Consider the following 23,280-nt stretch of genomic DNA (forward strand, 5'->3'; position numbering starts at 1 on the left):
AATGGAAAGTGGAATGGGAAGAAGAGAAATGTGTCTGTCTTAGGATGCAGGTTTTGAAAAATGTTTTTGAATAAATGAGTTTATAAATTAAATAATATATCACCTTTTTGTATCTGGTAATTGTACAATTTACATTAGGATTTTTGCTAGTTTGGAAATAATTTGTTACTATCTTTAGAAACCTATAGCCCTCATGTAGGAAATCCTATCAAAATTAAAGACAGATTTAATCTAGTTTACTACCAGGGATTGTGTTGGGTGTGTGAATGAAAAGACAAAATGCATGTCTTATGGCTTTGGAAATGTTGGGTGACTGATTTTTTTCTAAATTTCCATGAAAAATAATGTATCTCAATTTGTTATTTGAACTGTGAACTTTTGCTATAGCACCTAGATCTTCCTGAAGCTCTGTTAAATATTAACGTGGCTAAAATAGTTTAAAATAAATTGTTTACACTTGTGCTTCTGGTCTTGATTGGTGCCACTCCTTATTCATTGCATTTTCAAGGTAGAGGCTGGTTGATGAGCTACAATTTCACTCTTTCTTTTTCTTTCTTTCTTTTTTTTTTTTTTTTTGTTCAGGCCATGCAGCCTGCAGTGGAGGAGCAGAGTCTTAACCACTTGACCACCAGGGAAGTCCCTCTTTTTTCTTTAATTAATAACAATTATTACAGTCCTAGAGGACACTTATTCACTGGCTGTTTTTCATGTGCAAGGCACAGATCTAAGCACTTTACACATTTTATTTCTTTTAATCTTCAGAACACTGTTATGAAGGAGACACTTTTATTATCCTGGTTACATACATGGGAAAACTGAGGCCTAGAGAGGTTAAATTCCTTGTCTAATTAATATATAGCAAGCAGTGGGGAGAACTGGGGTTTTGGTGTTTGAAGTGTTTTATCAAAACTACTAATTACTCTAAATTTTAAGATGGTTATGGAAAAGAAAAGGCTGTTTCTCAGTTCAGGTATGGTTTAGGTGTCAGAAATTCTCTCATTGCCAATTTTGATTCTTTAGCCCTTGCAAAGTCACCGGAATTATTTTCCAGTCTTTTGGTCATACAAAATGATTTTTTAAATGACTATTTCAGTTGCTTTCCTAGAGATTGGGAAAAGCAGTCTACTGTGCACCTCTCCTTGAGAATGACTTTTTAAATCTTTAAACTTTTTATTTGGATATTATTTCAAACTTACAGAAAAGTTGCAAAAATAAAGATAGTATTAAAGATACCCATACACCTTTTACTCAAATTCACTTATTGTTAATTAACATTTTACTTCTTTTATCATTTGTGTGCTCTCTCTGATTACATATGGGGGAAAAAAACCTATATAAAGCTATATTTTTTCTTTCTAAATCACTTAAGGGTAAATTACATACATTTTGGTCTTTCCCCCTAAATACTTCAGTGTATCTTTCCTAAGTATAGGAATATTCTCTTACTTGTATATTTCAGTAGTCAATTTCAGTAAATTTGGTTTGATACAATGCTTTGATCTATGGACAGTGTTCTAATTTTGTCAGTTGGACAATAATGTTATATACAGGGCTTTCCCCCTTGGGTAGAGGATCCAGTCTAAGGCCAGGTACTACACTGAGCTGCATCGTTTGAGAATGATTCTAATTACGCCAGGTTTTATTTTTGCTGTACCCATACAGCATGTAAAAATCTTAATTGAAGTGGACCTCTGATGAAAATTAGACCCCTGATAGATTTTTCATTATTACTTGATATTTTGCAATTCCTAATGATGATTAGGATGAACTCATACTAATTAAAGCTAGTTACTAGCAACTGTTTCTATTAATTACTTTATATACCTAAACGAATCAGATTCTTTTGAGTCATAGCTGAAATTCTAACAGTAGCCTAATGGTATTAATTTAATTTTAATTTTAAAAGAGACTTCTATTTTTTGGTACTAATTAGCCTAACGCAGGATTACTGGAAAAGTCGGAAACCCCAAGAAGGAAAATGAGATACTGTCTGGTGTTTGAGAGGAATGATTGATGCTGACAAGTATGAAATAAAAATTATAAATAAATAATCGGGATGTTGTTTAAAAGGCAAGCTGTTGATTTTATCACTCCCCCTTGCCAAGACACACATTGGTGCCTGTTAAATTTGACATTTTTACTCTGATGTCAATGGCAGCTTTAAAGCATCAGTAGCATCCCAGGATGAGGTAATAAATCTGTCCCAGGAAGAGATGTGAAACCATGTCTGCCTGCTGTTTCCTTACCCAAGAGCCCAACCCTAGTGGTAAGCCAGCAGCTCCTGGGCACTACAGAATTTACCATCCTTGTCTTTCCTCGGTTAATGGTGGCCTGTTTGTCTTCACCTCTTTTCCCCTTTTCTCTGGGAACCGGGAGTAGAGGGCTAATGAACCCAACAGGCTCCTAATCATTATACAAACTCTGCCCACGCAAGAGGCCCCTCTGCCTTCACCAAATTTCTCATTTGGTGACAACAGTTGAGAGCCAACAGTCTCCTACAGTCATTTTTAATAATTATTTATATTAAAGAGGGTTTTCACAAAAGGGATAAACTTTTGAAAAGAACTTGGGTCACAGTCTTTGAAAGAAAGAACATATTTGCTTAGCAATGTTTGCAATATTGACTGTTGTTTGCACTTGCCCTCCTGCAGTCCCAATCCTCACTTCTTTGTATCTTGTACTTGATATTTTCTAATATACTTAGGCAATGAATTAGCACACGAGTTGGAAACTTGTGATTATATAGTTAAGTATCACTATGTAGTACAATGTATTACAGGGACAAACAATTGATGCCCCAGATGCCAATCTGAGACTCTGATAGTGTGACTTGGCTAATGTAAACTGCAAAATATTAATGCATGTCCCCTTACCTTGAAAGTGTCATTATTTACTCTCCATGAACCATGGACATCATTGTGGAAATCCACCCCTGCCCCACCCTTACTTCACCAAGTCTCTAGAATTCCAACACTATACTGCCTTTATTTCTGTAGTTGATATTCTGACTTCTAGGATGTGCTGTCATATATTAGTCCATTTTCACTTTTCCTTGTGATGTGCTTTGTTTTTTAAAGATCTAAGATCCACTGTATTTAGATGAGGAAAGATAAAGGGCACCTCTTGGCTATGGAGATGAGTTTGGAACAAGGATAGCTAAGATGGTGTTTTTAAAGAGGAAACTTTAGGCTTGGTACATTGCAGGGAAGAACATCTACAGTGTCCTCCAGGGCTGAGTGGTAGGGATGCCATCACTCCTACAAAGAGGTGTCTGGACCTCAGATTCCTTTATCTTTTGAGCTCCACTGAGGTGATCTGTAATTTACCTTGGAGTTCCTACTGCCCTGGCCACTTAATTTCAGTGATAACTCTATTTCTCAGCAAATGTATCATACACATTTTTACTCAAAAGCCCACATAACTTCTTTTACATCATCAGCAATTGAGACCATTGGCTTTTTAAAATTTTTTTATTTTTTCACTCATCATTTATTTACAAATACACATTATAACTTTTATATACATTGCACATTTACATGGTAGAAAAGTACAAAACTATATATTTAAATGAATTTATATTTAACTTGCCATGTTTGAAAATATAAAATTGCATCAGAAAAAAGTATTATGAAAAGCAAGAAACTTGAACTGATAAAGCTTTGATATAACTTTTCATGACACATTGGGTGAAAAGGACTAATTTAAAAGGTACAGCAGACTAGCTTAAAGGAAACACCTAACAAAAGGTTGAATGTGTAGCATTCCCCTTCCTTCAGGCTCCTGACACCCACATCACTCAATTTCTTTGGATCTGTAACATCTTAAAAGTACATTATTAGAAACCCAACATTGCTATCAGCCCCTCTCACAAATGTCTTCATCACAACAAGAGAACGGAAGTAGGAATTTCCTCAAAGATGTATCCTCTGTACCTTCTATCTGAGTCAGAGTTATAATGCCTTTTGGTCAGTCAAGATTCCTTGTAAACAAAACCCGAGGGATCACGTATGTACAGAACAGGCAGCAGAGAATCCAATAAATAAACATGACAGAAACTGACATGCAAGTTTGTTATAATGGAAAAGAGTCTAACAACAGTGAAATGAAGGGAGACAGATGAGTGAGTGAATAGTAAGGAATGGACTTAAATGGTTTACAAGGAAAAAAAAAAGCTTTTACTTTACAAGCAAGAGACCTCACAATAAATAACAACTGCTCTTCCTTTCACGAATAAATTTCTTCAAAAACAAGGTGTACAGTCAACCAGACATTTTATGTATAAATTATAAAACATGACACAGTATAAATAAATGTCTACAAGTCTCAACTATGGGCCTCATCCAGTAGACCTCACAATGACTGCCTCTCCGGGTCCAATGAGTAACAAGGTGGCCTGGGAGAGAGCTTTAGGACAAAGGTCCTTTATGTATAGTTTTCCCCCCAAATAAATAAGCATACACTTATTTACAGTATGGACAATATATTTTTTCTTTTTCTTTTTCTTTCTTTTTTTTTTTTGCCCAAAGGCTATGTCAACACTGAACATTGGTGGAGGGTTTACCACTCTAGAATGGAAGATATAGGAAAGCTGTAGTCCTGGTCTTCATCTTCCTCCTCTTCCTCGGTGTCTTCCGAAATGGCTAGATGGGGGAATACAGGGGAGCTGCTGTTTAAATATGGACAACAACAGCGCAGAAGCAGCTCAGTGTACGTTTTCAAAGCCCTCTGAAACAGCCATATTACAGCGTTGCATTTTTATGTGACTTGCAGTAAGATGCTTTTTTTTGTTTTGTTTTTGGCATCTGCTGTTATGCAATAAGTTTAAAAAAAAAACTTAAAAAAAAAACCACCATTATCTATGAAGTCAAAAACTGCAGAAAGTTCTGAAGAATCAATGGCTCAGGTTTTACGGGCAGATTCCTGAAATTAGATAAAAAGCGCTCTTGTGTTCTAGGTATAACTGCTTTGGGTCCTTAATTCAGTTAGTAGAGGCAGCTGCACAAAGCAGCAGCCCCTGTGTGATAATAGAAAGCTGTCTTTGAAAAAGAAAAAAAAACAACCTTTGAAGCAGTTAGTTTAGATTCAAGTGTTAATAAAGCAAACAGCAAAGCACACTACTAAAGCAAAAGAAATTAGGGGCAAATGACTGGAAATAGGTTTTTAGAGGCAACCCCCTTGATGATCATCAGACAAATCCTAAAAGCCCAGAAACATTCCAGGCAGTTGTTCTGTGGATCGCCGAACTGCTGGTAAAATTTAGCAGCTACCTAACTTAAACAGAAGTGGGCTTATATGGGGAGGTTTTCGTGCTTTTTACGTCTCCATTCCCTAGGGCTTGCCTGGGAAAGCCTTAAATTGCAGCCAGGTTAGAAATTGCACTTACAGTTGCAAGATCCGGAGTGCTTCACTTCCAGCAGCACGCCTGAAGAGCAGGCCGCTTCCTTCATGGCACACTCGCTGGCGTAGGTGGCATTGTCACTGGCACAGACAGGCTCCTCAGACTTACTCTCAGGGCACAGCTCATCGCAGAGGGAACACCGGCCTCTGCCAACCTTGAAATCCCATAAACACTTTTTTCCACCAGTGCACTGGATATCCTCACAGGACTTTGCTTCTAGGATATAATACACCTGTGATGAGTAAATCCATTTCCCCCTTGCCCCCTTTCTCTAGTCTCCTATCAATAAATGTAAACATATAACATATCTTATTACTCACTCATGGGGGTAATGGAGATATTGTGCAAAAATGCTCTATAAATAAAACCCAAACACACACACACACACACACACACACACCAGTTTCCTACATACTATATTAGTACATGAAAATACTGTAGCATTTTTTTGGAACAGAATTTCACAGTATCCTTGAGTTAAATATGTATTTGATTATTTCCCACAAGTGGGATCTTTTAAAAAAAGAAAGAATTCTATCAGTTATCAGAATCTGATAACAGATTTTAGGAACTGTTAAGTAATTATTTCTTGCTTCCAGCAAGTCTAGCACTTAAAAAAAAAATGTGTAAAATTGAGTGAGTTCTTTGGTTTCTAAGGAGGAAAATTGTTTCCTGTGTCTTGCTGGCATTTCAATATATATGCCAATGTTTCCGGAAGACAATGGTTTTCTTAAGGAATGCTGTGGTCATGACAGTTTACCCAAACTGGAGAGTATTTCTCTCTTTGGTGAAGCTATGTGTTTGGGGAGGCTTTGGCCTTATTTATTGGTTAACCTCATAGTTTTAACACCAGTTCTATCTAGCCTCTTTCTCTTTTTGTATTTTTTCTTTTCCTTCCTCAATCCAGAATACCTACTGATACACTTTCCCTCATAGGCCAATCCAATAGACCTGCCCAGTAGGCAGGTAGCCTTTCTCAGGTGACAGGCGCTGGAGTAGGTTACTCCATCATTCCCACAGAGATACTGTTCAGAGGAGGTGGGCTCTGGGCAAATGCGGTTACATGTCACACAGTAGGCATTATTAGTCTGGTCCACCACGCATGTGGAGCTGCCTGGACAGAAAACATCCCGACAGGTCTCTGAAACAAAGAGGGAAACACACATTAATAGGCATCTTCTGGTCCTTAGGGACTGAGCATTTGATAGTATCAAGGAAATCATGAAGCATCCAGCTTTCAGAAACGTACTCTGGGAGCCCTGTGGTTTTCAAAAGAAAACTATGATTCTAGGTTGGTCCTTCAGTGTTTTAAGGAGTCTTCAGAAGTTAGAAAGGGTTCCTTTATTTGGTATCATCCTTATTATTACTAGGCTATCACTGCAGACTACACCATCCCCCGGGGGTCTTGCAGTGGGTCTATCTCAGGTAGAAAGCTGGGGGAGGGGCCGGGTAAGACCTACTTTTACATTTGCCCTGGTACTGGACTTCCAGTTCCGGCTGCTCTTTACATCTGGCCTTGAGGAGTGCACATTCATTGCGGTAGGTTTTTCCGTCCAGCCCACAGACTGGGCCTTTCCAGGTGATGTTAGAACAATCTGGGGCGCAGACGCAGCGGGGTTTGTTCTTCTTGTTCATTCGGCATTTTTTCCCGGGCCCACAGTCCACGTTCTCGCACGTTTCTAGCAGTTGGAAAGATGCAGGGATTAAAACCGGGGCCAGGCACCATGCAGGTCAGCCAGGAGGGCTGCGGGTGCCTCGCGCAATCGTGCTGCCAGCAGTCCGAGCCCAGGGGCTCTCACCCAGAAGTTGAGGAGGGGCAGGTGTGGGGGACAGTGGGCTGCATCCCATACCCAGATCTCTCTCAAAGTGCATGGGTTGGCTGGCTTCACCACCACATTTGGCTAAGAAGTCCGAGAACCTCTGTCGACCTTGTTTTGCCTGTAGTATGTGACACCCAAGATTAAACCCGGATGGCTTACCAGGGCTGGGGGTGGTTAGGTGGATCCCACGAACAAAGGTCTCCCAGTCCCAAACCCCAGCTGGGCACTGGGAGGGTAAGACGCCCTCTACTGAGGGCCTACAAATTGGGGAGGAAGAGCCCTACCTTTACAGGGGATGCAGTTGGGGGCGCCCCCATTGAAAATCATCCACTTGAAGAGCGTGTTGTCATTTACGTCCTCTTCGGTCCATGAGGTGCTCAGGCGGCCGGTGCTGCAGCACTCCTCCTTGGTCAGTTCTGTCTTGTACAGGACCTGGCAGCGGCCGTTCTTTGCTTGGCGGAGCCAGCAGTTCCCAGCTGCGGGGAGACAGGGGCGGGGAGGTGGGCGAGTGAGCAGTGGCGGGGTAGGGGGAGAGAGGCGACGAGCCGGCAAGGGAAGGAGACCCGGCGGGGATGGGGAGGGAGTGAGCGTGGAGGAGGAGAGACGGGAGAGAAAAGCAGAAAAGCAGGAAACAAATCGGAGGGAGTGAAGGGGTGGAGAAAGAGGGGGAAAAAGCCAGATTGAAGAGGTGGGAGGTGGGCGAGGGGGAGGGAAGGCGAGAGCGAGAAGCCAGAGCGCCCCAGCCATATCAATGTCAGTTACCAGTGACCCAGACACAACACGTGCAGCTTGCATTGACTTTTACTAGACTGTTTACTTTTATTCGTCCCATTTCATAACCTGCAGCGACTCGAAGAGCAGATTAAAGAACCTGACAAAAACAGGATGCGACGGGTGTTTTTACATGTTGCATTCATGTAGGCGGTACGAGTATTATTTGTGACAGGGGTTAAGAAAGTAGGAGAACTTGAGAGAGAGAGAAAGAAAAAGAAAGGGGGAGACAGAGACCGAGACAGACAGACAGACACACACACACACACACACACACACACACACACACACACACACACACACACACACACGAACAGATCAAGCAAAAGGCACTTGTGAAAAATGAAAGCAAAAAAGCAACCGGGCCCTGCCCGGCGCTGCCCCGCGCGGCCTCGAGGCGCAGCCCGCCCGACGGGCCGTTTTGCAATCCGCCAGACCCAGAGGACGCCCGCGGCCACCGCGATCTTTCGAAATCTCCCAGGGCTGCTTTCCCCGGCACCCCGGCAGCGCCTCGTCCCGAAAGGCGGGCAACTCGGAGTAGCGCGTCGCAGACGGCTAGGGACAGTGCCCGGGGGACAGTTTACAACACACACAAAATGTTAACGCTAAAGCCAGGAAAGTTACAAGTCTGCCTCAAGAAAAGAGTGGGGGGGAAACAAAAGGGGGGGAACTTCCTACTGTTTCATGGTTTTATATACATGTATGTGTGTATACACACACCCCTATCTCATACCTACCAAGAAATCTTTGCAAGTAATTTCTCCCCCTTCCTCTTTTTTAATGTTCGGATTTTGGTCAGGAAGATTTCTCATGAATCATCCATATAACTTTAACAATAATTGGATCGCAAGCTGCTATTATTATTTTTAAAAATTCTGCCCAAAGACTAATTGAAAGAAACAAATCTAATTTTTAAAAGCTTTAGAAATTTGCATCTCAGAATTTAAATCAATTGTGGCTCCTCGCTGTTCTACAGAAAGTTAACAGAGGAATGAGGCAAAGGGGAAAAAACTGTAAACTACTCAAGAGTCCGGGGCAATAATTTTTTTTTTTTTTTGCAGGGTTGGGGGGAGGGGGTTGGAAGAAGCATCCACTAGGCAGAAAGCTACTTCCCTCTAAAATTTTCGGCACCCACATTTCCAAGTTTGGGCAAAGTTTCTGAAACCACGTCCCCCAGCCACCGAAGAAATTTCAGTATCTCCCCCTCCCCACCCAGTCATTTTTTTAAGGTATCCACAAGACGTAGGAGGGAGGGAGGTTAGACTGCAAATGGGTCGACTGAAATCTCCAGGCTACTGATGCTTGTCCCCTTCCTCAGAGCCAAACGGGGGAGATAACATCTGAACTCATTATGTCCAGAACTTGGAGCATCTAACCCTACATACTGAGAGAGACTCCAGCTCACCCCCTTTCCTTTTAAAGGATAACCGCGCTCCAAACTCGGCTTCAGGTCCTAAAGTGTCACTGCCTTTAGTTTTCCCACTCCTCTCCATCCCGGACTCGCTAAGTTGGTCCAACATCTTCCGAGAGCAGCGTTGCTCAGAACAGACCCAGTGGAGACGACCGAAAAGTACAAACCCCTGCCCTGTGCCGAACCTCCCAGCGCATCCCCCCTTGCTTACCCTGGGCACTGCGGTCCTCCATGAACTGGCAGAGCAGCAGCAGCAGGAGGCAGAGCCCGCCGGGCTGGTGCCTGGGACGGACCATCCTGGGGGCAGGCGCGGGGCGAGGAGCGCGGCGGCGCGGGGAGCGGGCGCGGCGGCGGGTGGCTCGGGCAAGCGGCGCGCGTCACAGAGGCGAGCGGCGGAGGGCGCAGCGATCCCGGCGCAGCCCCGCGCTCGCCGCCGGCCGCCCGCGCGATTCAATGGACGTCAGAAGCCGGGCGCAGCCGCGCTTTAAATCTAGACGGGGGTCTCCGCGGTTTGCGGTGGGCGGTCTCCCAGTGTGTGGGGCAGTGGGAGGGCGGCCGCGAGCGAGGGTGTGCGCGGCTCCTTGGGGGTGGGGAGCTTCTAAAAGTTCAGTGTGAATCAGGTGACATTTCCCACCTTCTGGAAACCCTTCCCAATTATCTGGTGGAGGTGCCCGAAATCAAAGCTGCAGGAGGGGAATCGCCGAGTTCTTATTTGCGTAGGAGCGAGAGGGAGGGGGCAGGCGACCGGGGCGGGGGAGTGGGGAAGAACACCCACTTCAAGTCCTGCACGCCGCCGCTCGCTGGTAGCGCCGGCGCGCCGGGGGTGGCGTGTGTGTGTGTATGTGTGCGTGTGCGTGTGTGTGTGTGTGTGTGAGAGAGAGAGAGAGAGAGAGTGAGTGAGTGTGTGTGTGTGTGTGTGTGTGTGTCTGGTGGGGCGCGCTGGGGTCTCTGGAGGCGGCGGCGGGCGGAGCGGAGCTGGGCGGCTGGGCGGGAGTTGGTCTCCGCACCGGCGCTCCTTCGCTTCAGGAAGACTTTGCAAAACGCCCGAAGAGCCCTGAGCTGCTGAAATATCCCGCTTGAGGTCGGGTCGCTGCCGTTTTAGGCCCCCGCAGTCTGGGCGCGGGACCCCGAGACGTTTTGTCTCTGGGTCTGCGCGTGCCGAGCGCTGCGGCCACCCGGAGCCCAGAGGTGTGGCTGGGAACCCTGGCCCCGGCACCTTCCACCCCGGCTGAGCCGGGCCGAAACGCGGCCCTGGGTCTCGACGAGTCAGAAGCGAACAAAAATGTTGAACACCTCAGCCCCGGCCTCTCCCCCCCCGTCACAGTCTCGACCCTCTCGTTTTCTTTTCTCCCCTTTCACTTCGCCGCTTCTGGAGTCGGAACCCGGAGCGGGGGCGCCGACGCAGGCGGTCTACCCCCCTTCCCCGGCTCGGAGGCTCCCCAGTTTCCGTCCTGTGTGTCTCCGTCTCTCCCAGTCTCCTTCTCAGCATCCCCCCCCCCCTTTCCCTCTTTCCCTCTTTCCCTCTTTCCCTCTCTCTCCGTTCGCGGAATAAAAAAGATTGCAACATCGATAATGAACTTCTGTAGCCTCAGTTTATTAAGCACAGTGCCTGGCATTCTTCGCTGAAAGTTGGCGGGTCTCTCATTTATAACATTTTTGGCACCGCTGAATGAAACTGAGGAGGCGATATTTCCTTTTATATAAAACGATTACTTCACGGAAAATGCTATATTGTTTATTCCAAAGCTGCCTTTTAAATTTCTATTCTTTTCGCTTCTGGAGCCCGAAGGACAACAGACAGCGAAGTATGCAGACAAAATTCTTGGACATTCGCAGGTCACTGGGATTTGTTCTACGGATTTCAAATCCGCCCCTCTTCACGCCCCCAACCTCCCCCCGCCAGATCGCCGCCCCCCACGCCTTCTCTCGTCCTCCCACCCCCCATCTTCCACCACCCCCTCCCACCCCCTCCACAACTGCAAATAACTCAGTGATAACAGATTTTTTTCCACCAACTGCAGGAGATAGTGCTAATCTTTTAATAAAAGATCCCATTACAATGGGATCTGTCTGGACAGACTATAATAGATCCCGAAATACAGCCGTGCTAATATTAGAAGACAGTTGTTTGGGTGCCTCTCAGACGGGCCCAAGCCCCCCTTTGAAAGTGGGCATGAATCACAAAGCCCCGCGGCCGCCGCACCTGCACCGCGCGCATTCGGTGCAGCAGGCTGGTAAAAACGGGTGACCTCGCCGCTGCTTTTCGCTTTATAATTACCGTCCTGAGGACGGGAGGGGAGGGGCGCGGGCGGTCGGGGCGGGGTGGCGCTGGCTTTTTGCTCATTTCAGACGGCTCTGGGGGCTCCACATCCTTCTTAATCTTTCGGATTTATTCTTCCTCTCTCTCTCTGTGTCTTCCCTCTTCTCTCTTTCCCTCCCGTCCGCCCAACCCTTCTCCTCTCTTCTCTTTGCCTCCCTCTTCCCCGACTCTGCTCGTACTCTCCCCCCTTCTCCCTCCCCTCTTGCTTTTCCACTCTTCCCTCCAATGCAGCATTAATGTAGAGTTGTTTAGTGCCCTCTAATGGCCGACGACATTAACAATTAATAGCAAACTGTCCCCTTTGCAGGAGCCGACACTCCATGGCAGAGTTCCAAAGTTGAATTTATTTCTTCTTTATTCAGGCAGATGGATATAGTGCTTATATAGTAATGTGCTGAGGGAAAGTTTGTTTTCTCCCTTTCAAATCCTCTTTCCCAGGGAAAACTTAGTTGAAGGAAAGGGGAAAGCTAACAATTATTGTTACTCGACCATTTTTTGGGGGGGGGGGCGGTATAGATTTGTCTTTTAATAGCAGCAAGAGACACAGCTTCTGTTTTACCAAAGTTTATCAAACGTGTATCTAGGGTTGGAAAATAAATTCAATATTCTAAATACACAAATTATCTTAGATGGTAGGTGGTTGGATTTCGTGGCAGTGTTACCAATAGCCATTAAACATTTTAAGACCCAAATGTGATTATATGATTTTATATTGTCCCCAGTTTAAATACATTTATTGGTCCTGAGTCTTCTGTAGCCTCTGGAAGCTGAAATTTCTCACTTTAGGACCATACAAAACATTTAAATTTTGCTCCTGCCTGGTTGTACATGAAGTCATCTTGCCTAGAGGAACGTGGGGTCATATATTAATGCATAGTTTATTTTCTCAATACTTTTGGGAAGATTGTTTTAAAGACCATAAAATCCTCATATTTTATAACCATATAGCAATGAAAATAGTGATGTAACCTGCATGTTCTCATTATGGTTTAACTTATTCATTTGCATGTGCACTTAGAATATATTGATATAAGAAGAGCATACCCGATATGACTTTGAGGGGCGTGGGGGGAGAGCGGTCCATGTGGCTAAGTGAAAATTAGAATAAAGGCAATTTTGAGGGTTTAATCAAAAGAATATTTTATCTGGACTTTTGAGTTTTTGGTTTATTCAGATAGTTATTTTAGTTTGTGTATATAGAAACAACTCATGTCACAGAACTTTCTGAATTAACTTAATCCAAGGTATGACCACACAATTCCAGGATGATGGGTAAAAAGTAAAAATTCTGTTGCTATTTTATTATCTGTCTACATAATGCCAAGTGCTCAGACCAGTCATTTGACTAAATTGACTGCATTGACTAGTTGCTTTGGCATCATGTGATTTTCTAGGCTAGGCCAAAGCAGACACAGTAGCTCTCATTGTAAAAATGCCACCACTCACAGGAGTGACCCAGAGTACCAGAGGAGTACCAGAGGCAGACCCAATACAGGATTACTTTTCTCTGCAGAGAGGGTGGCTCTAAGGGGTCAGGGTTGAGGTCACAGGCAAACACAATGTGGAAAACATAAGTGCTGTGTTGCTTTTGCCTTTGTGAATAAGCAGTTTGGTGTTTGTTTAGCGATACAAGCTCATCCTGTTTTTCAGCTGCACCTTGGATAGTATTGATCTGTTTGGGAAAATGTCTGCCCTGAATCGGCACAGATCAGTCATCAGGATTCTTGTTGGCCTGGCTTGTTTTCTGACCAATTGGAGGAAATGAGACACAGGTCAATATTGGTCTCATATGGGCCTCCTGTGAGCATCAGCAAGAGATCCATCCCATTTCTGGGGTATGAAATGGTATCACACCTGTTCAGTGACATCACAGAAAAACAGCTGCTATTTCTTTTACTGTTTTATCTCCTGTAAATGTTAAATATTGGGTTTGTAGATGTATAAATGTCAAGGGGACATTTTAAAATAAAAATGCCTTCTTTCATTTTTGTTGTATGCTTCCAAGTTGGACTTCTTATTTTTTTTCTTTCTGCTCTGCCAAAAAAGTAAATGTAAATTATGAGAAACACAATAGGACCACTTTGTAACTGAATTTCTGGGCAGCACACAAAAGGACTGCTGTTCTCTGATTGTTTTTTTTGTCAGCTTCAAAAGCTATCTTCCTTCTAAAGTTTATAAATTTAAAATATTAGAGTTTAGCAAATGATTCAATCTAGCTCCCAAGATACCTATTTGAAATCATATGAAATTGTTGTTTGAACCAGAACTGACCTGGTTAAATTTTAGTCCCTAAAAAAAGAATATGGAAAGGGTGGGTGAGGTTACATATGGACAATTTGGAAATCAGGAAGTGAGTAGCTTTTACTTTTTTGCCTTAAAATTAAATGTCAAACTTTTTTGAAGTTAGGTATTTTCCAAAATGATACTAAGATTTCAAATGCAAACAATCAATCTTGATTAAACGACAGAATTTAAGCACTGGAGAAATACGCTGAAGTGTTTTTAAAATCAGATTTTGTTCTTCTAGGTACAAAACCGGTTACTTAATGCGTCATAGTCTTTGGTGTTGTGTAACTTCATGGGCTAGATGAGGATTGTGTGGGGGGTAATAGTTCTGTATTGGCTGAATTGTTGCAGAACTAAAAAGTTAAGAAATGTGAGTACATAAAAGCAATGTTTATCCAAGAGGTCCAAACCATCAGGTAATTACGTTTTTAAAAATGTCATTAGAATATATGTCTTTTTTAAATATAATACTAAGAAAACAATCAATTGATTACCTGAACTTTTCTCGTTTCGATGGTGCTTTTATGTTATATAGAGTCAGTCAATCATGGACAGCCCCTTTCTTTTTCTTTTTAAAAAATTTATTTATTTGTTTTTGGCTGTATTGGGTCTCTGTTGCTGCGCGTGGGCTTTCTCTAGTTGCAGTGAGCGGGGGCTACTCTTATTTGAGGTGCACAGGCTTCTCGTTGTGGTGTCTTCTCTTGTTGAGGAGCACGGGCTCTAGGCACATGGGCTTCAGTAGTTGTGGCACATGGGCTTAGTTGCTCCACGGCATGTGGGATCCTCCTGGACCAGGGATCGAACCCATGTCCCCTGCATTGGCAGGTGATTCTTAACTACTGTGCCACCAGGGAAGTTCCTATAGATTTTTAATTAATCATCTTTCCTGAAAGGGGAATTCATTCCAAATCTAATTTGTACTTTGCCTTTGCACTTTATAAGTGTGGATCTATTTCTGGGTTCTCTGCTTTGTTCCACTGATCTATTTGTTGACCCTATGTCAGTCTCACATTGTCTTGACTACTGGGACTTTATAGTAAGTAAGGAAGTCAGGTAGTGTAATTCCTCCAACTTTATTCTTTTTCAAGATTGCTTTGGATATTCTAGTTGCATTTCCATGTAAATTTTAGAATCCACTTGTTGAATTCTATAAATACACACAAAAAGCTTGATGGGATTATGATTGGGATAGATCAATTTGGGGATAATTGAACTTTTAAGGATACTGAGTCTTCAAAACCATGAACATGGTATATCTTTCCATTTACTTAGGTTTTCTTTAATTTCTCTCAACTGTGGTGTGTAGATCCATTTTGTATTTTAACTGTCATTGAAAAACTTGCTGAAGTAGGATAATAAATGCAGTTTCCAGCTCTTTATCTCAGAGGAACTCGATGAGTTATAAAGATTTCCTGGTGCAGGATTATGTTTGCATACTTCCTAAGGCTGATTATCTATGGTCAGTCAAAAAGAATGTATTGAGCACACTTTTCAGGAGTGGTGTGCTAACTCATCAAAATCTCTTGCATGCATTCTTTTGTTGTTTCTTTCAGACCACAGATAGTCCTTTGAATGAATAATTTCTGTCACCGTGAAATTTATACCCAGTGAGAGTTTAAAAGTATCCTTTATTGGTTAGTGTTTTGTTGGGTAGTATTTCATAATTTTCATGTGACTAGGTTCCTACTCAAAACAATCCATCATCATGCTTAAGTTTTGAGAGGTAGAAATATGCAGTTCCCATTGTGCCAACATTTAGGTGGCAGTTACTTTCTGCTTGTGTTCTTTACTGGAGAGTTATGTCATCTTTTCGTTTGTCATTGCTCTCCCTGATTCATTCATCCTCCCTGTGGTTTCCTTTCCTCTTATAACTCATTTTCCATCCACCAGAAGGATTAGCACTATAACCCAAAACTGTACCTTTTGCAGCATATATTGGCTTATTTTTTTCATGTAAATGCTACATTCAAAAGTAAACTATACTTTGTATTGTTTATCCAACAGTACTATTAAATATTTAACAATGGGTTGAGGTCAAATGATGATGACACAACATGTGGAAATACAGAACAGATGATGCATTAAGTGTTGAAATAAATTATTTCAACACATGGCGAGCCTTGCTCTTTTTTTGGACTAGAATAGGAATATGTATATTATGAAGACTAGTAGATGAATGACTTAGAGGTAGTTTTGGTCAGTGTGTGCTTAATCTCCAATAAATAGTCATTCTTTTAGCAATATAAAATTGTTAGTATGTATAGGAGGCTCATTTATTTGGTTTTCCAATACATTAGTTAAATGATTCTTCTGAACTGGCCTCAGTGTGATTTCCTCGCAAATAAGTATATGAAAATCATCAAGAGGAACCATGTGTTAATGGCTCACATGCTGGGCAGATGGAAACATACTGGAGAAGAACTATTTAGTTGAGATCATTTTGGCCCCAAGACTTCTAATCTTTGCTTTAATAGAAAACATTGCTTTGGCCAGCCAAATGACACAACCATCACACTGTCAACATTTTCATCTTTGCCAGAGCACCAGATTTCCTGAAGAAACCTTTAGGCAATGATTCCTAACTTTTTCTTATTTGCAGTCCATCTGAGAAGCTGTTGAAAGATATGAACCATCTCCCCAGAATAGTGCACAGACACAAATACATATACACCTGCACAAAGTTTTACATCCATTTTTAGGAAGGTCTTAAGCATTTTGAAATCCATGCATGGATCCCTGATCAAGACCCCTGATTCTGAAAGATACAATTGCTAGGTGTTCCGATTATTCTGCCAATACACTCCAATCTGTCTACTTGCTTTGTAAGAACCATTCAGATCTCAGTTAGAGTGTCCTCCCTGGAATAATTCCATATATTAGTGTGTTTTACAAAATTAACCAGCGTCACCAATAGAGCAGTTGTCTTGAGAGAGTTCAAAACACACACCCACACCCACACACACATACACACACACATACACTGGTATGCATCTAGCTATTATTTTGTCCTTTAATAATAGCTACCATGTATTGAGTACGTATTCCATGCCAGGAGCATGAAATATATCATCTCTATTTTCTTAGCTTCTTTTCCAGATAGATATTATTATCACCATTTCCTAGATCTCTCCACAAAACTGGACAATGCTGAGCCAGGAAAACTTTATAGCCTAGCATTTAGGAAGGGATTGTACTTTAGGCATTCCAGGGGGTAATGAGCAAAAGAAACAGCTCTGTAATTACTACTATATTCTAAACAACATAACATACTTTTACAGATAATGTTTTTCTACTGTTATGCATAAAATCTGCAGTTTTGAGGCACACAAAATATGCTAGCACAAATAGCCCGTAGTCTTTCTGTGGCTTAATTTTCAACGTAATTTCAATAAATATTTATTAAATATCTATGCTATTCTCCAGACTCTGTGATAGAGATAGAGAAGGAAACAAGGCAAATCTAATTGCAGCTTTCTTAGAACTTTTGAGATAACAGAGAAGGCAGATATTAAATAAGTCCATATTATAAACTGTGATGAGGATGGCCAGGTAAGGTCTTCCTAATGAAGTGACATTTAGCTGAGACCTTACGTTTGAGAGTTAGCCAGAAGAAGGTGGTGCTTGGAGAGATGGTGGAAGAGTATTTGTGAAGCCCAGGAGGCAAAAGAGAAATCATTTGAGGAACCAAAAGATGTTTAGTAATGACCAAATCACTTACTTTGAGAGGAAAAGTGGAAACTGAGTAATGGGAGAAGTTGATGGTGCAGATTATATAAGCTCTTATAAAAACCATGGGTTCATTGGTTTTCCAGAGGAAATCCATGGGAATATTATAATTAGGGGGGGCATGAGCCATTTTTCACTTAGAAATGCTCTCTTTGCCTGAACTGTGGAGATAGATTTGCAAGGCGCTAGCATTGGTGAAAGGCTATCTTTTAGGATGCCATCCCAGTAGCAGAACTCTAGCGGGGGTGACACTTGGGTTGAAGAGGAGGATAGATTCAAGAGACAAGAGGTAGAATTGATAGGTTCTGTTGATTGATTGAATGAGGGGGATGAGGGAAAAGGAGGAGACGAGGATGGCTCTTGGGTTTCTGGTATGAATAAGTGAGTGGGTGGTGGTATCATTTCCTGAGGTAAACAATAACAGAGGAAGAGCAGGTTTCTGTTTGGGACTTGTCTTTAAGGAGCCTGTGGGAATTCAAGAAATTCTGAATGCCTTGAATTGCCAGGGTCATCTTTATGAATAAATCTATTACAGTTAACACAAGACAGTCTTCTTTTCTGACCCTGGAAACAGGCACATCTACCTAGATATGACCAGTTACAACCAAGACTACAAAACACTTTGGGATGAACTAGCCAAACAAAGGAATGAGAATGGGTGGTTGTTTCATAAACCAGTTCCAAGAAAATATTCCCCTATGTACTTTCTAAGCACTAACTTTAAAGTATAGCAGCAACTCAATATATAAAACTTACATGAGGATAGGATGAAAGGGGCCCAAGCACTCTCTTAAGATATACAACCATGTGGGAATCTTCGTCTTGTGTAAACCGATTCCAGTCTCTAGAAGGCATTGCCATTCAGGATCTAGTTCCTGGAGAGGGGAAAGAATGAGTAGAAGATGAGCAATCCATCTTCAGCTACCTTGGACGTTTATTCATACATTAAACAATATTTATTTCATAAACAGAATTAATTGAGTACAACTGAGTAACAATTGATAGCAAAACCATTAGATGAATGACTGATGGGGAATTGACATTTATGTCGATATGTGTATATCCTCACCAATATTTGGGTTGTTTCCAGTCTAGCTATTATAATACTGCTGTGAACATACTCATACAAGTTTTTGTGTGTCATATGTTTTCATTTACCTTGAGTACCTAGGAATATCACATATAAATATACTTAGAAGTGGGACTTTCCTGGAGGTCCAGTGTTTAAGAATCCACGCTTCCACTGCAGGGGACACTGGTGTGGCCAAAATAAAACAAAACAAACAAAATGTATACATAGAAGTGAAATTACTGGATCATAAGATAACTGCATGTTAAACTTTTTGAGATACTACCAAATTGTTTTCCAAACAGTACTTTGTCATATCATTTTATATTTCACCAGCAAAGTATGAGTGTTCTAATTTCTCCACATTTTTGCCAATACTTGTTATTAACTGTCTTTTTGATTATAGCCATCTTAATAGATGTGAAGTGGTAGCTCATGTTTTTTTTTTCAAAAGTAATAAATTCTACTTAAAGCTAAATCATATAAAGAGGTTTTGTAATAAGGAAACAAATGACAGAAGCCTGTACATTTCAAGTAAAGAAATTCAAACGCACCACAGAGAACTTTTGTACTCATGCATGCAACTGAGGAAAGTAGCTTATAGAACCTGCAGCACAACATAAATGATCAATTAAGGAAGAGAACACATTTCCCAGGTAGGGTGAAAAACTGTGAGATTACAAGAAGGCAGCTCCCCATCAACACAGAAAGATCTAAGTCTTGCTACTAAAGCACTGGGTGGAATGGGGGGAGAGAGGGGAAGAGTAAATTTCCAAAGCTGAAGGTCATTTGATTTTGTGTCTAAGGCATAATTCCTCATGTCCTGCTTCCCTCTCTTTGTGGCTTTGAGTCACGCTTTCCAATTCAGTTTTAACATTATGTTAATTTAATTTTTTATTTTGTGATTTTTAACTTAAATTTTTATTTTATAATTTTCATGGTGCCATGAAAATCTTGATTTCTTATATCATTAGTAAATCACTTAATCTCCTTTTTCTGTGTTTTAAAGGATATGGTTTCAAAACCTTGCTTTTTAATGTTATAAAAGATTTTAAAACCTTTTTAAAAAATGTTTTCTCTCAGAATTTGTTCTTTAGATTTTGGCCTTCTTTGTGGAGAGAAAGTTCTTTTTCATCAGGCTGCATTTGGAAAAAAGAAGAGAGAATTTACTGAAGCAGAAACACAAGGGAAGGGTAATGGTATGTCTTGGTAACTTAGCAAAACACAAAACTTTTTTTTTTCCCTGAGTACAAAAGTAATAAAGAACATTTGGAAAATACAGTAAAGGAGAAAATTGAAATCATGTGTTTCCTTACCATCCAGATAATGATTATTAATGCTTTGGTGTATATTCATCCAGATTTTTTTCTATGTATAAAAGCAACGATTCAGAGGAGCACCAATACCAGTCCATTTGGGCAAGCAGAAGCGCGCCAACAAAGATGTAGGTATTCTGGAATATTTCTTACTTTTCAGGATTCCTGCCAACATGCAGAGTCTATCTCTGGGAAGGAAGACTGGTAGGATGTAGACAGGGTTCAGGGTTCTCAGCTTGCAGATTGAGTTTCAAGCAAGGTTCCAGATCTCTTTGCCAAGGAAGAAGATACAGGGGACTGGATGCAAGGCTCCTGGGTCCAGGGAAACTGACCTGTTGCCAAGCTTTTTAAGAATGGTAGGGTTATGGCTACTCTGTACCTCTTTTTCCTGTTAGGACTATCTCAGGAAAGGGGATAGACTTGGCTTCTATTGAAGGAGCTCATCAGAGGCTCTGACACCTTGGGTTCTGAGGAAGACAAAGGCTGGCAACGAAGGCAAAGACTAACATTGTGCAGGTTGAAAATGAGTCTTATTTCTCATTATAATACACATTTTCTGAAAGAAGAAGTCTTTAAAAATATGTTTGAATATGGTATCTTTTTTCTTGGCTCAAGCCACTAGTGGGCTTAGTTGAATATTTAAAAGTATCATAGAGCTTGCGCATAGAGTATATTATGTTAATGAAAAATTTAATGGAAGAAGCAGAAAATTGTATTGCGTTATGGAAAGCAATTAGGGATATTCGAGAAATGTGTATTCTTGTTGCCTTTACAATAGCTAGACAGCTTTTAGCTTTCAGCCAAAGTTTTTTTTTCCTAGAAAGTTTTAATAAGATACAAGCTATACATCAGTAGAGTGCTTGGTCCAATCGTGCGTTTTCAATAAATATTAAACACTAACAACAACTGTGAAGTTTCCTGTGTTATGTCCATCCCAGAAAGGACTTCTTCAGCAGAGCTACAGTTTAAGGATAGTCTGGGGCTGCAAGAAAGAGAGACGTAGAAACTTTGCCCACAGCCCAATCCCATACACCAATGTGTCAGAACAAAAAGATCAGTATATGGTGGTAACTTCTGCGGTCCTCCCAGCACACTGCGATGCCTTTTCTTGCTATTGGCCCTTTATGAATAAGGAGTTGAATCAGCCTGTGATAAGGCAACTGAGAAGCGCTGGCATTTTGAAAAGGATAACCTGTGAGTATGGTCTTGGGTTTTACTTACATATTTACATCTCCCCAGGTCTAGCTGCAACTTGAGAAGAAGCTGGAAATAAGGAGATAAGTATTCTTTGGCCCAAATGAAGGGCAGAAGTCAGTTTCCCCTCTGATCTGTAGTCTGGATCTCGTATCTGTGAGCTGAATCTCTATTGCATGAGGGACAAGTGCAGATTGTGCAACAGAGGGTCCCTGTGTGCATCTGACAGGAGAAGTTTGTTCTGAGTGTCATAGTGTTGTTTTCATCTTGATAGACTAGTACAGTCTGGGTGAAATGGTAGGGGAGGGTGCTGGGGAAAGGAGAAATGCCCAGGTAGCTGAACAATGAAAGCTTATATGCTACACGGACAGAAAGGAAAGGGAGAACACAGATTGCTCAGTGAAACCACTGGTTAGCAGAGGCAATGAGAATGCAGAGTGCGGATTTCAGGAAGGATAACATTTGTGAAGACTGAATATAATCAAGGGGATCAGAGCCATACACTGGAAAAGTGATGGGAAATACAGTAATACGTCCATTAACCGCAGCACCATCACCATCAATCATCTTTAGTCTATGATGAGAATTCAAAACTCAAGAGAGGCTTGTCTTGGCCTGTGCCTATACTTCACATTAAGTATTTATTTTTGTCCTTGGTATTAGGAGATACTGCCACTGACAGCATTACTATTAATGTGTGTGAGTGGGGCTCAAAACGGACCAATTAATGATGCACAGTTCAATCCTGTCTAAGTACACATGTAGACAGGGTGTCTGTCACCATTGGTGGCTTTCCCTCTTCACCTCTGGGGCTGCATGAAGTCTCAGTTAACAAAGAGCTTCTCCAGGTTTGAAGAATGCAGCACCGATCTGCTGACTGCTATGGTTTCCCAGAGTCAGAGGATATGCTGCATGGCTAACTGTTGAGCTTCTACACATTCTTCCCACTTTTCTTCTGTTGACCCTGCTTCTAATCAAGCCCTTTTGGCTTGTGGTGGGTGCAGCTGCTGTGGTTTAGTGCACATGTCCAGAGGCAGAGATTCAGTGAGCAGAGCTAAGATGCTGATGGAGTGACTATACTTTGGATCTTTGTTTTCGGCACTCTTGAGTTTCCACTGATGTTAATTATGGCCCATGGGTGATGCTGTGGAGACTGCTGGAGGAAGCAGGTGGGAATCCAAGTTACTGTCGTTCTTCCTCTGGAGAGATATATACAGTGCAGAGGTTTACTTTGGCTGATTGCCTGACGCCATGTCTTGGTCTTTTGGGGGGATGGCCACCAGAAGAGAGCTTTTTTGAACAAGCACCCTGAATTTTTTTTTTAAATAAATTTATTTATTTTGGCTGCATTGGGTCTTTGTTGCTGCATCCAGGCTTTCTCTAGTTGTGGCGAGGGGGGGCTAGTCTTCATTGCAGTGCACGGGCTTCTCATTGTGGTGGCTTCTCTTGTTGCGGAGCTCGGGCTCTAGGTGCACAGGCTTCAGTAGTTGTGGCTCACGGGCTCTAGAGCACAGGCTCAGTAGTTGTGCTGCATGGGCTCAGTTGCTCCGTGGCATGTGGGATCTTCCCGGACCAGGGCTCTAACCCGTGTCCCCTGCATTGGCAGGTTGATTCTTAACCACTGCGCCACCAGGGAAGCCCCTGATTTTTTTTTAAGGCTGCCCTTGCATCTCTGAACAACAAGTTGCCTAGGAGATGGCATTTGCATTTAGCTCTCCCCACTGGATTTCTAGAAGTTTCCTCTGTGAGGATGGCAACACCACCTCAGGCTTTGGATTACATTTTTGCATTGATATTATTTTTGCATCATCTAGGACATAATTCCATGGAATCACATGTATTTTTTTGTGCTTTGGGCTTAGAAGTACAGTCAATGAATATAGAGAAGCTCCTGAATGATTGCACCAATGTTGCATGATCCTGCCTTCTGTGCTGGCTTGATTTTTAAGAGGATGCTGGGCATAGTCTG

The 23,280-nt window shown here is 42.0% G+C and overlaps 1 protein-coding gene across 2 annotated transcripts; it reads right to left on the bottom strand.

Moving 5' to 3' along the window:
• Positions 1–3,503: 3,503 nt before the first annotated feature.
• On the bottom strand, positions 3,504–10,039 carry FST (follistatin). 2 transcript variants are annotated; one of them, XM_082837012.1, is made up of 6 exons: positions 9,612–10,039; positions 7,503–7,694; positions 6,859–7,077; positions 6,315–6,539; positions 5,384–5,614; positions 3,504–4,920 (listed from the first exon to the last, which is right to left on the bottom strand). In XM_082837012.1, coding segments are annotated over exons 1-6 (954 nt in total). In that variant the 5' UTR covers positions 9,697–10,039; the 3' UTR covers positions 3,504–4,918. The 2 variants fall into 2 exon arrangements, with proteins under 2 accessions (XP_082693138.1, XP_082693137.1); XM_082837011.1 differs by having other exon boundaries at positions 3,512–4,640.
• Between the last annotated feature and the right edge of the window lie 13,241 nt (positions 10,040–23,280).

This window comes from Leucopleurus acutus (genome assembly GCF_964270905.1).
Source record: "Leucopleurus acutus genome assembly, chromosome: 3".
NCBI lineage: Eukaryota > Metazoa > Chordata > Mammalia > Artiodactyla > Delphinidae > Leucopleurus > Leucopleurus acutus.

Coding starts and splice junctions, on each gene's coding strand:
- FST (XM_082837011.1), bottom strand. CDS start 9,696: ATGGTCCGTCCCAGGCACCAGCCCGGCGGGCTCTGCCTCCTGCTGCTG. Junction 6,540..6,858: donor GTACCAGGGCAAATGTAAAA/GTAGGTCTTACC, acceptor TCTTTGTTTCAG/AGACCTGTCGGGATGTTTTC. Junction 4,641..5,383: donor GCACTCCGGATCTTGCAACT/GTAAGTGCAATT, acceptor TCCCCCATCTAG/CCATTTCGGAAGACACCGAG.